The 13,573-nt window shown below is 45.6% G+C and overlaps 1 protein-coding gene across 1 annotated transcript in view; it reads left to right on the forward strand.

The window, feature by feature from the left end:
- The window catches only part of LOC119399735 (uncharacterized), a 58,121-nt gene that overhangs the window by 27,255 nt on the left and 17,293 nt on the right, over positions 1–13,573 (forward strand). The window contains exons 5-6 of the mRNA XM_037666572.2: positions 5,124–5,153; positions 13,152–13,208. Of these exons, the coding sequence (XP_037522500.2) occupies positions 5,124–5,153; positions 13,152–13,208 (87 nt within the window). The remainder of the gene's footprint in view (positions 1–5,123; positions 5,154–13,151; positions 13,209–13,573) is intronic.

Here is a 13,573-nt window from a genome sequence, read left to right on the forward strand (position 1 = left end):
CCAGGCCAGGACAGCTGCGCGCGACCCACGCGGGACAAAAGCAGAGGACGAGAAGTAGAAGAGGTGTAGCTTTAGAGCTGAAAAGAGGACTCTTCTCCAGAGCTGCTCGGGGACTTCCGTTTTAGTTTTCTGCTGCTTCCTTCACGGGCACAAGTTCGCCCAACTGACAATAGTTCAATAAAATGTGTTTTATTCAACTGTGTGTTGCAATATCGCAGCGAATCACCACGCAAGAGAAGCTTCGATAACAACTCTAAAGCGGCATCAGAATTTGTGCGAAAGACGCCGCACGCAAAAGAGTACACACCGGATCATGTGTCCTGAGACTTGCAGCGGTGTGCACTCCATTAAAAAGAAAACGTCATTTGGACGTAGACGTTGCCGCGCTTATTTTTGTCGAGATGGCGCACGCACTTCCATTTCACTCTGCTCCAGCAATGGGCACGCGCAGCTCTCATCGACTGACGTCGCTGGAAGGCTCTGGCAGAAAGATCAGAGAATGCCACTGCGTTTTGTTTTATTCATATGGCTTAGTACCAGCAGTATCAGTTTCAGAAGCTGAGTTCAGCCAACGTTTATTGTTTTCCATGCTGGTGTTGCGATCGTAGCATCTTGTATCTTACAACACACGATAAATTATTTATTGTATTGTAAATACAGATACCCGTCGTCGAGCCCTTTCACAATGCACATGCAAAATACTCAGAGTATCTTCAATACTGCCTCGCACTTACCAAGGTATATCTAAGCGCCATTACATAAAAAGCAACAAGAAGACATTCAGTGAATATTCACACAAATATCATGACACAATGAAGCTGATCCAATAAACACTGTAACAACGACCGGAAGTTGATACCTTTGTTTTTTTCTCAGCTGTTTTGTCCCCGCTAAAAACGCCACAAAACAATTTCGGTATTTTCGATACCGCTAATAATTCATGTGATTTATGCGGGTTTTAAGGCGAAAGCTTTGATGCCTCATGAAACGCGAAAATTGGCCGTCGGCGTTCCAAAGCGTCGGCGTTAGCACGAGTTATTAAACAATGACCACGTGATGACGCCACCATATACGTTATCATGCGGTGACAGAGAGCCGAAATTTGTGACGTCTTTATGACGTCACTGCGACGTCATTCTGACGTCCGTCGGTGACGGCGGCAGTGCAAAACCAGGTGAGGTGCAGAAAGCTTCCAATGCATTCGATCCTGGAGGCTGTGAGAAACCACGTTAAGGGCGGAAAGCATTCGAGAGGGGGGTGGGGACGGATCATTACATTGACTGAGAAGGAAAAGAATAGGGCTTTCGCATTCGTGTCGTCTTAGCCGAATGCAATAGTGACCCTGTGAGTTTAATTCATGCTCGTTAACCTTTGCACTATACGAAGTTTTCTACGCAAGAAAGCAGTGCTAGACGATGCCGTCAAGCAATGCTTTCTTGAGGTATACAAGCAATGAGTGTTACATTATTGATCACAGCATCACGTGAAGGAAACATACAAAAGTTTTAAGCTTTGCATTTGGAGTATTTGCATGAAAGCGTTTAATTCAAAAATAAAAGCTGTACAAAGATATTGTTCTAGTAGCACGCCTAAACTGTGAATCTCAATAGTACAGTAAATGGGAGTGAGAAAGAAGGGAGAAAGTAATAAGCGAACCGCAGCACAACAATTGATAAAGCGACACATTAAGGACAGTGAATAAGGGAGGTTACAATTCTGCAGGCATATTTGTGCATTGAATTCCATATAGATGTATTACAAACCAATTGCATGTCGACATCAAGCAAAGCTAGTTGAGAGCCCTGCGCTCCTTCCGACGTCTTTGTTCGTCCAAGTTCGGGTTTCTGCTTCTTTAACTTTGCGGAATAACATCTTGCACTGATTAGAGCAGTCTGGTTGCTTTAATACGTTTGCAGCTTCGGGATTAGGCCTATTGCTACGGGGTTTGTTGCAAATAGCTAGAATAGTGAAGTGCCCCAATAAACGAATAAAAATGAATAGTTTCAGGCGATCAAGGGCATTTGTAAGAATTGGAAGTGACAAGACTGACAACACCTCGTCATCTGATAACTCTGGAAGTTAGGCCCTCCGTCGCAGGGGATCGCACCAGTTCACTTTCTATAAACCACAACGTATACGAACAACTGAAATTATCTAACAAAGCATCGTAACATTTTTTTAAAGCAACTCAGATGAACAGCCTCGATGGTAGCGTGACATATAAAGCTTTAGTAAAAATGCACGGGACCTAAACATAATCAACACTTAATGGTGGTAAATCTGTGTCCCGAACACACGGGGTGTTGGCCACCCAGTGTGTTCACACTTCTATGAACACACTTCTATGTTGGCCTTCTATATATAGAGCCAAAAAACGTGTGAATGTACGTATTCCTTTCCTTCAGAGGTGACGAATACATCCAACATTGAAGGTGCAGGGTAATGAATGGTGTAGAAACGGGAAATAATTGGGAATTTTGCAAAAAATATTGCACTACCTAACCAACCATGCACAATCGCATAGCCATGTAATGCAAGAATTTTCCACTTACTTCTCGAAAAGCGTCGGCATGGTCGCCGCTAAAGAAAGATCATTTTTATCGCTTGGAAGCATTTGATCGCACAAGTCATTACTGAGGCAGTTGTTGCCGAAAGCGCTAAATTCATGTCTTGAAAAACTATCAATTAGTGTAATGATTCTATTCGTAGATGCAAAAGTAAATGAAATATCTGTAGATAGCTCCACAGCGCTGCTCGAAGTGGTAATCCACGAGATAAGACTAGAATGGTTGAATCTGCTGAAGAGGAATTCTCGCCTTACGTGCGAAGCGTAGGCACCAAGGACGTTCTTCATATTACGGTTGAAATGTCGGTTTGCACGGCAGCGCTCTCTGCCTTTGGTGTTTGTGACGCACATCATCGGCTTACAAACATGGTGAAGCAGTTACCAAGTTTTGCATGAAATATGCAGCAACTCGTTGCATTGTCTTTGCACGCGAGTGTATTATATCGCAGCAGTCTTGTGGTACTATCTCTGAGCAAACAGCTTAGCACATATGTTTATATTCCCTCTAGCAGAAGTCATGTTTCTCAGTAGTCCAGCTAGGCGACGAACGCGATGCATATTCTTCATCTTAAATACACAACATTGCTGGCCGCTGGCCAGCAATGTATCTACCTTCATCGCCTATTTGGTGTAGCATGCTTGCGTGGCCCTAGCTCCTAGCGACATAAGGCTGTAGCGGAGAGGTGGTGCACCCCTCGAGACCCGAAAATAGCAACTTAAAGGTGTAATGAAGATCGGGTAAATAAAGAAAATATTTATCAAATTTAGCAGTGGTGTTAGATAATTGTTGTATAGGATAGATAGGTTAATGAGAATTAGGTTGAGTGCAGAAATAGCTCAGTAAGGCCCATGGATATTTAATTTAAAGCTAATTAACAGCATCATATCATCCCAAAAGCATGTACGAGTGCATACATGGTCAACTAAAGTATACATAGGAAAGAGACCTTTGGTGGGTACGTGGTACCCAGGCATTGAACTAGGAAGAGGTATACTTACCACGTATAATAATTAATTAGGGATAATTAGGGGTCTAATTAGACAGTACAAGACCTATAGTTTCTTAGAGGCCTATAGAACTAGCAGACAGTGTTTGTTGATTAGGTAAATGTACAAAAGTAGACTACAGTAGTGCAGTGCACACTGCTTCTTAGATGAGGTTAATGAAAGTGTGATGCCACATTCCGCGCCCATGCCTAACGGGCGCCGTTCCCTCTACTTTCGTGGCAGGTTCGATGGCGCCGGCTCCACCCGCTACGCTCGGCTGTGCTTATGCGCGCGCCAGGCGCATAGCGTGTACTTCTCGCTGTGCTCGCGTCACGGCGCTCGTTCCACGCCACCCTCTCCTTTCACAACTTCTATCATATCTTTCGGCGTTCGGTTACGCTGACGGCTCCCTACACTTCAGCAGTTGCATGGCCGTATCCCGTTGAAGTAAACCATGTGCGCACTTGGGCTGCCTTGCTCTCGATTCGTTCGCGTGCAATACAGGTGGACGACCGTCAACAACCAGGTCCTAGCGGACTAAGTGCATTCAGACAGTCCGTAAGTTTACACAAAGGCTCCTCAAAGTTTACTGAAACCTTGCATTCCACACAGAGATTCCATCACGCTAGGCTAACCAAGCTACCACCATTGCATCTCTTAAACGACACCTGACACCAAATTTGGAAACTCGAGATGCTTGTGTTATTTGGTAGTCCTGCATGCATGGCCACTTCTGGCCGATTATGAGTGACAAACGTTGCCTCTAAGATAACTTAATTTGGTTTTAAAGCAAGCGTGTGTGCTCATCTGAGTTTTCAGCACGTCGCGCCATCGCCACTAGTATGACGGAGACAGAGACCCCGTGTGACATTTCACGAGTAAAACGAGCATTGTTTTTGTCAGAGAATGTTTGCGGGGCGCGCACAATACCCCGACTGGCACCCGGCGAGGACTATTATTCGTCACCCCTCTCCCTCTGTTGTCGGGCAGCTCGCAACGTAGTTCAAGTAACGTTGGTTCTGGCTGCTTCGGCCAAGAATGTTCTTTTTTTTTTGGCTAGGTGGAGAGGGGCGGGGGGCACGTACCTAGCAATACCGAAGCACCTGCATCGTTTCATTCTTTACCACGCGCGGAGCTCATATTGGAAAACTGTAGGGTGCCTCGATGTGCGCGCGCCTCCGCTTCCAGGGGAGCACATTGAGGCACCCTGAAAACTGCGCTGTCAGACACCAAACGCTGAGTGCACATGATCTTAGGCACTCCCCCGCTGTGGGTTGCTAGTTTCTTAGAATACTTAGGCGGGCGTTTAGACATGATAAAAAACTGTTTTCAATTAACGGCGTTAGCATTAATTAAACGATGCGTTAGAGCATTTACGTTTCAATTCGGGGATAACCAGACACAAAGCTACAAATTACAATAAGAAAGTCGCAGACAAAACTTTCGCTGTCAGGGGTCCTTTAAGCGCAGTTAAGGTCAGCTACAACTCTTCTAAGCGTAAACCGAAAATGCACAGCAGATTGTAACACTATGGTTACTAACCTCATGTTGATGAATCCTTTCTTTGAAGGCGAACAACAAGTACCGGGTGAAACTGACGGTAAGTATAACTCTCCGTCGCAATTACGCCTACGATTACGATGTACACCCTACCATTTTTTTTATTCTGAACTTTCGAGCATCGACCGCCGAGTTGATAAGCGCACCATAACGGAGCGCAGCGGAGAATTGAACGAGAATAGGTGCGTGTGCGCGATGACCAGTCCTGTGCAGATGTCTTCTACTAGGCCGTTCTGTGCACAGGACGGCACCCCCGCTTCCTTTGCGCACCGTTATGGTCATCCTTTTTTTCTTTTCTGAACGTTGCCATCAAGCTATAAAAAAGTCCAAGTTGTCGCGCTTGAGATGGATGGGATGGATGTGATACACAACCGCTGATTATACTTCGTGCGTATCAACAGTTCACGCGGCACGTTCCTAAGGCAAAAAAGATGTCTTTTTTTTCGGCACCTTCCTAAGGCAAAAATGATATCTTCCAAAGGCAAATAAGGGAAGACAAAAAAGCAAGGACAAAATAGCAGGTGGGGTTGAGCCCATTTCGCATAACAGCCTAGCAGACGAAAGCTGCACCGGACTTCTCTGCGCGCATGCGCGTGTTCTCGCTCATTTCACACACTATGCCACGTAATACGGCGCGTATTGACTCGGCGTTCGACGTTCGCGAGTGCGGGCTAAAAATTGGGTGGGTGGACACCCTTGCAATTTTTTACCAGTATCGTGCGAGCGTTGTACGCGGGATATGACAGCGTTTAATATTCTCTAAAGGCAACGAGATCTGGCGTTGATGCGCAATTGCAAAACGCACACTGAACGGCGAACGCCGTCTGCTACGTTGTTTACTTCAACATATCTTTAAGTAATATCTCAGTAAACAGTGCCTTACAATGGAGCACATCGATGAAATCGGAAAGTGCAAGTGTCCTCGGCTGTGCTGTTCTGCTAGGCGTATTCATTACGGCGCTTCGTGCTGCGTTTTCAGTCCCTTTCTTTTCATTTTTTATTAATGACATGCACATCCACCTAGAAAGCGCGATTGTCGAGTGGGCCGAGACACGCCCACTGATGTGGCTCTCTTTAGGCATCACCGTAGCAAATGGTGCTCGTTGTGCAGTGTGCTTTGTGCACTCGCGCATCGCCGGCAGATGTCGGCTCCTTTCGTGAACACTAGACGCTTCCATATCCCGCGCTCAGCGCTCCCGCGATACAATTAAAACGTTGTAATGGTGTACATACACTGCCTAAAATAAATAAGTAAATAAATATATGTATGAGTAAATACATGCGCTCAGGATCGGCGACATCGCTTCTTTCTGTACCTCACCTGATTTTGCAGCAATGACTCCGAGATGTCATGCGTTGACGTCCCGTGATGTGATAGGGACGCCACAAATTTTGGTAACATGTGAAAGCATGGCGACGTCATGTGATGATGTCCTCACACGACAACTTTGTTTATCGGTTTGTGTTGATGCCAACAGTACCATTTTCTGTTTCTTGAGGCATATTAGGCTTTCGCCTTAAAAGGGAAGGTTGTCATAGCTCAAGTTCTCAGAACGAAGAAGTGTTGTTTTTTCAGGCCTAGGCTCACGACTTTCGGCCAGTCAAAATATATAACATAAACCATTCAAAAGAAAGGAAATGCTTGACAGAGTGATATAGAGCCAACATCTCTCTCCTGCAGGTGTGATAGCGTGTTTGCTGCGGGCTTCAGGTGCTTTGAGAAAATGCCCAAGAACTTCCAGTGTGTTCATTCGTGCTGGTGCAGTAGCGCATCCACTCCCGTGGTGGCTGCATTTACCATAAGGCGAGTTGGCGCATCGGGTAGTAAATGGATTAGAAAGACTGCAGTCGCCAATTTCCTTTTGTCTTCCTCGAAGGAGTGTTATGCTCCGTGGACTACAGGAAGTTAGGCTTATGCACTTTCTCGGAGTAGCAACACATCAGGTCGGTAAGCGGCTGCAGAACTTGCGCAAGGTTTGAATCACGTGTCACATTGATGAGTCCAAGAATGTTGCGCAACTTTCGCAAAGACGTTCAAGAGAGGAAGTCTTCAATTGTGCTCGCTCAAGATTGCAGCGGCTTGGTGCCTTCGGGTGCAATGCGATGGCCGAGAAAAAAATAATAGGGCCTCACCAGAAATGCATTTCTGGGGCCGTATTACGAAGTCATGTGCTTCCAATCGCTCAAATATAGGGCGATGATGCTCTTTGTGCTCGTCGTCTGTGTGGCTTGAAGCGGGAATGTCGTCAAGGTAGAAGACATTGAATCTGAATACACGTGTAACCTCGTTGATGAACCGTTTAAATGTGTGCGCCGCATTCTTTTAGCAGTAAGGTATCCTGAAAATCCTAAGAAAAACCAAATGTAGCAGTAATTGCTGTATTGAGAATGCCACTGGATTACACAGGGATTTTGTGGCACGCAGTCATCAAATCGATCTCGCTGTATACTTTGATTCCTGCGAGACGAGCGCGGAATGCATTTATATGGAGAAGCAGATATTTATCTGGACTAGTCATAGAAATCAGCGCTCCGTAATCATCACCAAGCCACCTGTCGCCACTTTCTTTCTTCGGTACCTGATGGAGAGGTAAAAACCTATTGTCGGAAGCACAAATAACGCCGAGATGAAGAGTGTTCGAACTCAGGGCGGGTAACTGCCTACCTTATTACAGGGGCGTGATTTTGTAAGCGTTCTATGATAAAAAGGAACAAAACGTCTCCAGAGAACGAGATCAAGCAAACAGCCAATGAGCGAAGGGGGAAATGCCCCGCAGCAATGCGTCAAGTTTAATCGTCTGCTGGGGAACCATAAAATGAACTCTGAAATGTTTTGAACGCATGAAGAAATATAGAATATTATATAATAATAACAATATCTGGGGTTTAACGTCCCAAAACCAAGGTATGATTATGAGAGACGCCGTAGTGGAGGACTCCGGAAATTACGACCACCTGGGGTTCTTTAACGTGCACCTAAATCTAAGTACACGGGCCTCAGACATTTTCGCCTCCACCGAAAATGCAGCCGCCGCGGCCGGGATTCGATCCCGCGACCTTCGGGTCAGCAGCCGAGCGCCATAACCACTAGACCACCGTGGCGGGGCGTATAGAATATTATAACTGAACATAAATATTTGGGGGCATTGCTTTTTAAAGCTCGAAGTTGAAGAGCGTCAACAATTTATTTTGCGTTACTGTCTCTATAAAGCGACAGGTATTGTCACAATTTCACGAGATGTGCGTTGGTAAACTGGTGGCCATTTTCGCAAACAGCAGGACACTGGAGTAAGTCAGACACAAAGAAAGACTAATTCGCTTCTCTGGCTTGAACCCTTTCGTTTCCATCCAATCCAAGTCGTCCGGAGACCGTTCTGTGTCCGTTCTATCGGACAGAATAGTGTCTCTGTTCATTCTTTCCCCGTTGTTTGCCTATGAGACCGCAAAATTGACAGCACTGCATCTTCCGGTTTCTGTTCACACGCCAGATGCATGCGCGCGAGCCTCGACCAATTCGATGCGGCACGATAGAACGTCCTATCACCGAGCATGCATAAGACCGCGCCCCAGTGAGCCTGCATGAACGGGTTACAACAGTAGTATGATGCGTCACCTTGTGTTTCAAAGGAAGGTCAGTATTTCTAGGCTACGTGAGTTGCGGGTTATGTGCAAATATCTTGTCGTACATTTATATCCGCCAAAATATCGGATGAGGTGAGGTTGCACTGCAGGCCAAGGAGAGCGAGGGATGTGAAATCATTCTTCAGGTGCAGATCACGAATGTTCACATCCAGATTGAAATGGTTCAGCAAGGCCATCATAAATATGCCCAACGTGGTGTCGGCGATCACGAACACCCGTGTGTGCAGGCGCCCGAGTCCTAAATTCGGCGTCATTTACCGTAGCCCGTACGATGCCATGGCAGTGTCATTCACTGCATGGAGCATGGGTGTGGACGTCCCGCGTTGGCGATCTCAGGCCGTGGTCGTTCCATGACGACGAGAAGGCGATTGCCGGTGATGCGGCTGTCCAAGAAAAACTGCGGCTTCGACGAGGGCCGATGTCGCATGCCACCGTAAGCGAAAAACCGGTGCGTTTCGCGCACACACATTGAATTGAGTGCAGCAACGAACTTGTTCGCGATTAGTGATGGTGGCACCAGCAGGTTCCAGGCTCACTGCGAGACTGCAAAGTGGAGCACTTGCCACGAAGTTGCTCGTCTGCGCTGTTGCGAGTCGTCAGCTCCTCATGTCCACCGCTAATGCAGTCAACAATTCGTACCAGGCACGAGATTCGGTCTTCTAGCACTGGTGCCCTCGCAGCGAAGATAGTAGCTGTGCAGAGGACGGGTAGGCGCAGGAGTAATCGGCTAGTCCATCTAGTCGAGCGAGGGTCATTTCAGCGGAGCCTGCTGGCACCGTGCGTGCGGACTGTGGTAGGCGTTGCAAAAACAATTTGCGCAACACTTGAAGCTCGCTAGTTTGACGATTGCTCAACGGTTAAATGGCGGACCTAGTGAAGCAGTTGTAGTGATCCTTGGTTACCGAGTTAAGCAAGCTGCTAGGGTTTATTCTGTTGCGAGGGCTCGAGCCGCAGTAGGACCGTCTGTTTCAGGTTATCATATGCTGTGGTTTAAGGTCGACCTGCAAGCATGTCGTCTACGGCATTGGCGATGTCTAATGGTAGCGCAGCGACGATGTGCACGCGCCTTGCTTTCTATGACGTAATACACGGGAGTGGGAAAAGGGACTCTACTTGCGTAAACCAAACTATGAAATACTTCGTCCAAAGGCTACAAAGCTGCACCTCTGCGGCGATGACAGGAGACGTAATTTCGGCATCGTCTCTGTCCACAGGAGTAGCAGCGTCGGGCATGACTAGTGTTAGATATAAACGTGATAATTCTGGGTCATCACTTTGCGGGAGCTCGGTTTAGCGGAGGCAAGAACAAGTCCGGACACCTTGTCAGCAGAAAGTAGGATGTCGTATTATTCACAAGCAATATCATGATCGTCGCGTGGTAGCGGGGGTGTTTTGGTGTTGGGGTCATTGTCTCGTTCCAAAAAATGGCTAGACCTAGCGACCCCAAGGCGATGAGAACAGGCTTTCCAAGAAGCGTGAGCATTTCTCCATAAATCGGTAAAAGAACGGCAACGTTAGGCGATGGGCACAGGACTCTTCGGAAAATGAGAGGAAGAAGCAGGCGATGGCCGCTACAGAATAAACAGCTAACGTGGCCAAAGTTAAACGGGCGCCATCCTTTGCTGAATCTGCGCAGTGTCAGTTGCCGCACCTATCGCATGTGTGAAAATTGTTAATGCAGCCTTTGGGCTGTTAGCAGTTAGCCATCTTACGCTTGTTATGCCAGGAAAGAATGCGGTTAGTCCTTTTAAATGCGAAGCATTTCTTAGCGAACCTTTGGCACTTTGAGCGTTTTTATCTACGTATCTATCTATCTGTCTATCTATCTATCTAGCCGCCTACGTCTGGGCGCTCTGATGATCGCCTCCTTAACTTGGTGTAGAGCAAAATCGGCATGGGAGGATAAGAGGATTTGACGAATATGATTCTCGAGTCATGATATGAATAACGCGAAAATCCTGTCGCATACGTCGTCAAACTCTTTCCTACAGACACGTGTGGCACATACCCGTATACGGTAAGCGGGTATGTGCCACAGGAGATTCACAGTTTATATCTTCCGAGGAACGGCGAGAACAAACACTGGTAATTTAAATGCGATAGCATTAAGAAAAACTAACATCTCCAGCGTTGACCCGACGAATGGGAATAATGAATTTTAGAATCCCAGCAGGAATCGAACCCAATTATTCTGCGTGGCAGTCACGTATTCTACCACAGAGCCAATCCAGCTCTAGAGACTGGTTTGGGAAACAACCTATGCAGGCGTAATATTGGTGCAACGTATATTGCGGTTGTGGTGCTAGCTATCTAATTTTACAAGAAAGCAATGAACACCACATATGTACTCCTACGATGCAGGCGTCATATCAGATTAACGTCTGTGGTTCCAGTGTTCGCTCCGCTTTTATAGCAGTGTATTAAACATTGCATCTCTATTTCTATGATTCAGCAATCTATATTGAAGCATTGCTTGACCCCGGAGGAATACTTTAACGAAAGTTACATATGATATTCACATGATGGCACTATAAAGTCCACTTAGTTTCGATAATGCTGACGTATGTACTCCAGCGAGAGGGCTGGCCTTACGTCGCACCATAAGGTACCCTTTAACGCCAGTCTTGTCGGCGTGCCTGGTAAGCCCACGATGTGCACACAGCTACTACACTTACAAAAACACGTCGATCCACCTTGTAATGCTTGGCTCAAAGCCATCAAGTGTAGCATAGAAGTACTCGCTGGCTGCTTCGCATGAAACCGTTTCCCACAACGCGTGGGATCTGCCGAATTTTTTTTCCTACGCGTATATCACTGTGCACTACATAGCTATAATTACAATTCGTCTACGTGCATTTCCTACCAGATAATATGCCTTACGCCTGTTTAGCATATGACAAAGGCTGAAAACGTGTTCTAAAAATTCTGTCCGCTGAAACTGTGGACTTATGTGTTTCGTTTTGCGCTTGTATTTTTTTCTTGTTCTATTTAGTGCTACATTGCCCAGTTCATTGCCAATCTGTTGCTAAGGCTTCCTTTCAACGCTTCCTTTCAATTAGCTTCATTTCAACGCTCTACATACGCACCTGAACAACTGGGCGTACTATATTACTGATATATTAACGAACTACCTCTTTGATTGCTTGTCTGACCAGTCCGATTCTTCGTTTCTTGTGAAATTCGTGATGTTTTTGTTGTATTTACTGTGATAGTTCTGCAGATCGGCCTTGTGTTATTGCGTCGTATAACCATTCCATTATGCTAGTGTTAATTGCAGTGTATCTCTTTAACTGTAAAGTTATTGTGTCTTTTACTTACTTATTATTATGCTCATTTCTCTCCTCCATGTTATGTTTGTTGCGGTTGTAACAAAGTCCATGCACGTTATCAACGCCTATGTAATGCCGAATACTGGGCCCTTAGGTTATATAAATTAAATTATATTTCTCTCCTCCATGTTATGTTTGTTGCCGTTGTAACAAAGTCCATGCTTGTTGTCACGCCTATGTAATGCCGAATCCTGGGCACTTAGGTTATATAAATTAAATTATATAAAATTTTATTTTACAGGAACACATATATTCGCATTATCGTGTAAAACGATTAGGCTGATGAGCTAACATAAATGTTCTGCAGTTTCGAAATAGTCTGGGGTCAATCTAGCATCGAATGTTGAATCGGAAAATTTAAGCTGAGCCAACGCAGGCAATAGAAACAGGGCCTTCCAATACATAAAGATAGCATAAATCGCTACCTATTCTGCGCCACGTTTTCCAGCCAACATAGATTATTCGGCCTGCACACTGCGAAGAAAAGCAGACCAGACCCTATCACACTGGCGTTGTGGCCGCTAATAATGCTGACCGCAGGAGTGACAAAACGTTAAGTACACCTCGTCTGCACGGCATAGTTACCATTTTGCAAATTTATTATACTTTACTTCGAAGCGAGCGCATAAAACACCAGAGATGCGCATAATAATGCTATTAATCTTTTTTTTGAAATCAGCATACTTCATGGAATAAGAGTTGTCTTGCTGCCTAGTTTTTGGAATAGAATATTTTTACTGCTTGCTTCCATAGTAAGGTCTCCAATGTGTGACTTTGGAAGGGTGCTACAGATGATACTACACACACCAATCGATTCGTTATGATTGCGAGCGGCAAGCACTAGCCACATTCGCTAAAGTGCGGGAGGGCTCATGCGAAAGACGTCGCTCATAAATATACTGAAGTACTGCGATCTACGTTTACTGCATCCTTTACCTGTTGCAGCGTGAGTCAGCTTCACATGCATCATATAATACACGTGAAATGATGGAGCCGTAAAAAGACGTATAATTAAAGTCACTTTTTTTTGGCTGCTAAAATTACATTGTTTGCAACGTCTCACTTAGGAAAAGTCGAAGAAACCAATGAGGCAGAGACAACAGCCCCGCCAGAAGAGGCAGCAGGTAAGTACAATAATTGGAATCTGGTTTACAGAAACTAAGAATAACTTTAATGCAGCGTTATAACAGGCAAAGTCATTTCTATGCCAAGGGTAAAGCGATGTCGTCACTCTAAGTTGTGCAGCATTTGCAGCACACTTTTGTCAACACCATGCATCGCGTTAGCCTTTAAACAGCGAAGAGTTACATCCGTTTACGCCGGTATATGCGTGCTAGACAGCTTACTTTTTGATTTGGTCACAGCATCAACTGTGTTCAGCTGCATAGGTGTGGCTGTTGCTTTACGGCCAAGTAGTTAGTCTTTCGCTATTTCGCAAGATGATCAATCATCACGTAGTGGATACTTGGCAAATTTAATTGCATGCATT

This window comes from Rhipicephalus sanguineus, chromosome 7, assembly GCF_013339695.2.
Source record: "Rhipicephalus sanguineus isolate Rsan-2018 chromosome 7, BIME_Rsan_1.4, whole genome shotgun sequence".
Taxonomy (NCBI): domain Eukaryota; kingdom Metazoa; phylum Arthropoda; class Arachnida; order Ixodida; family Ixodidae; genus Rhipicephalus; species Rhipicephalus sanguineus.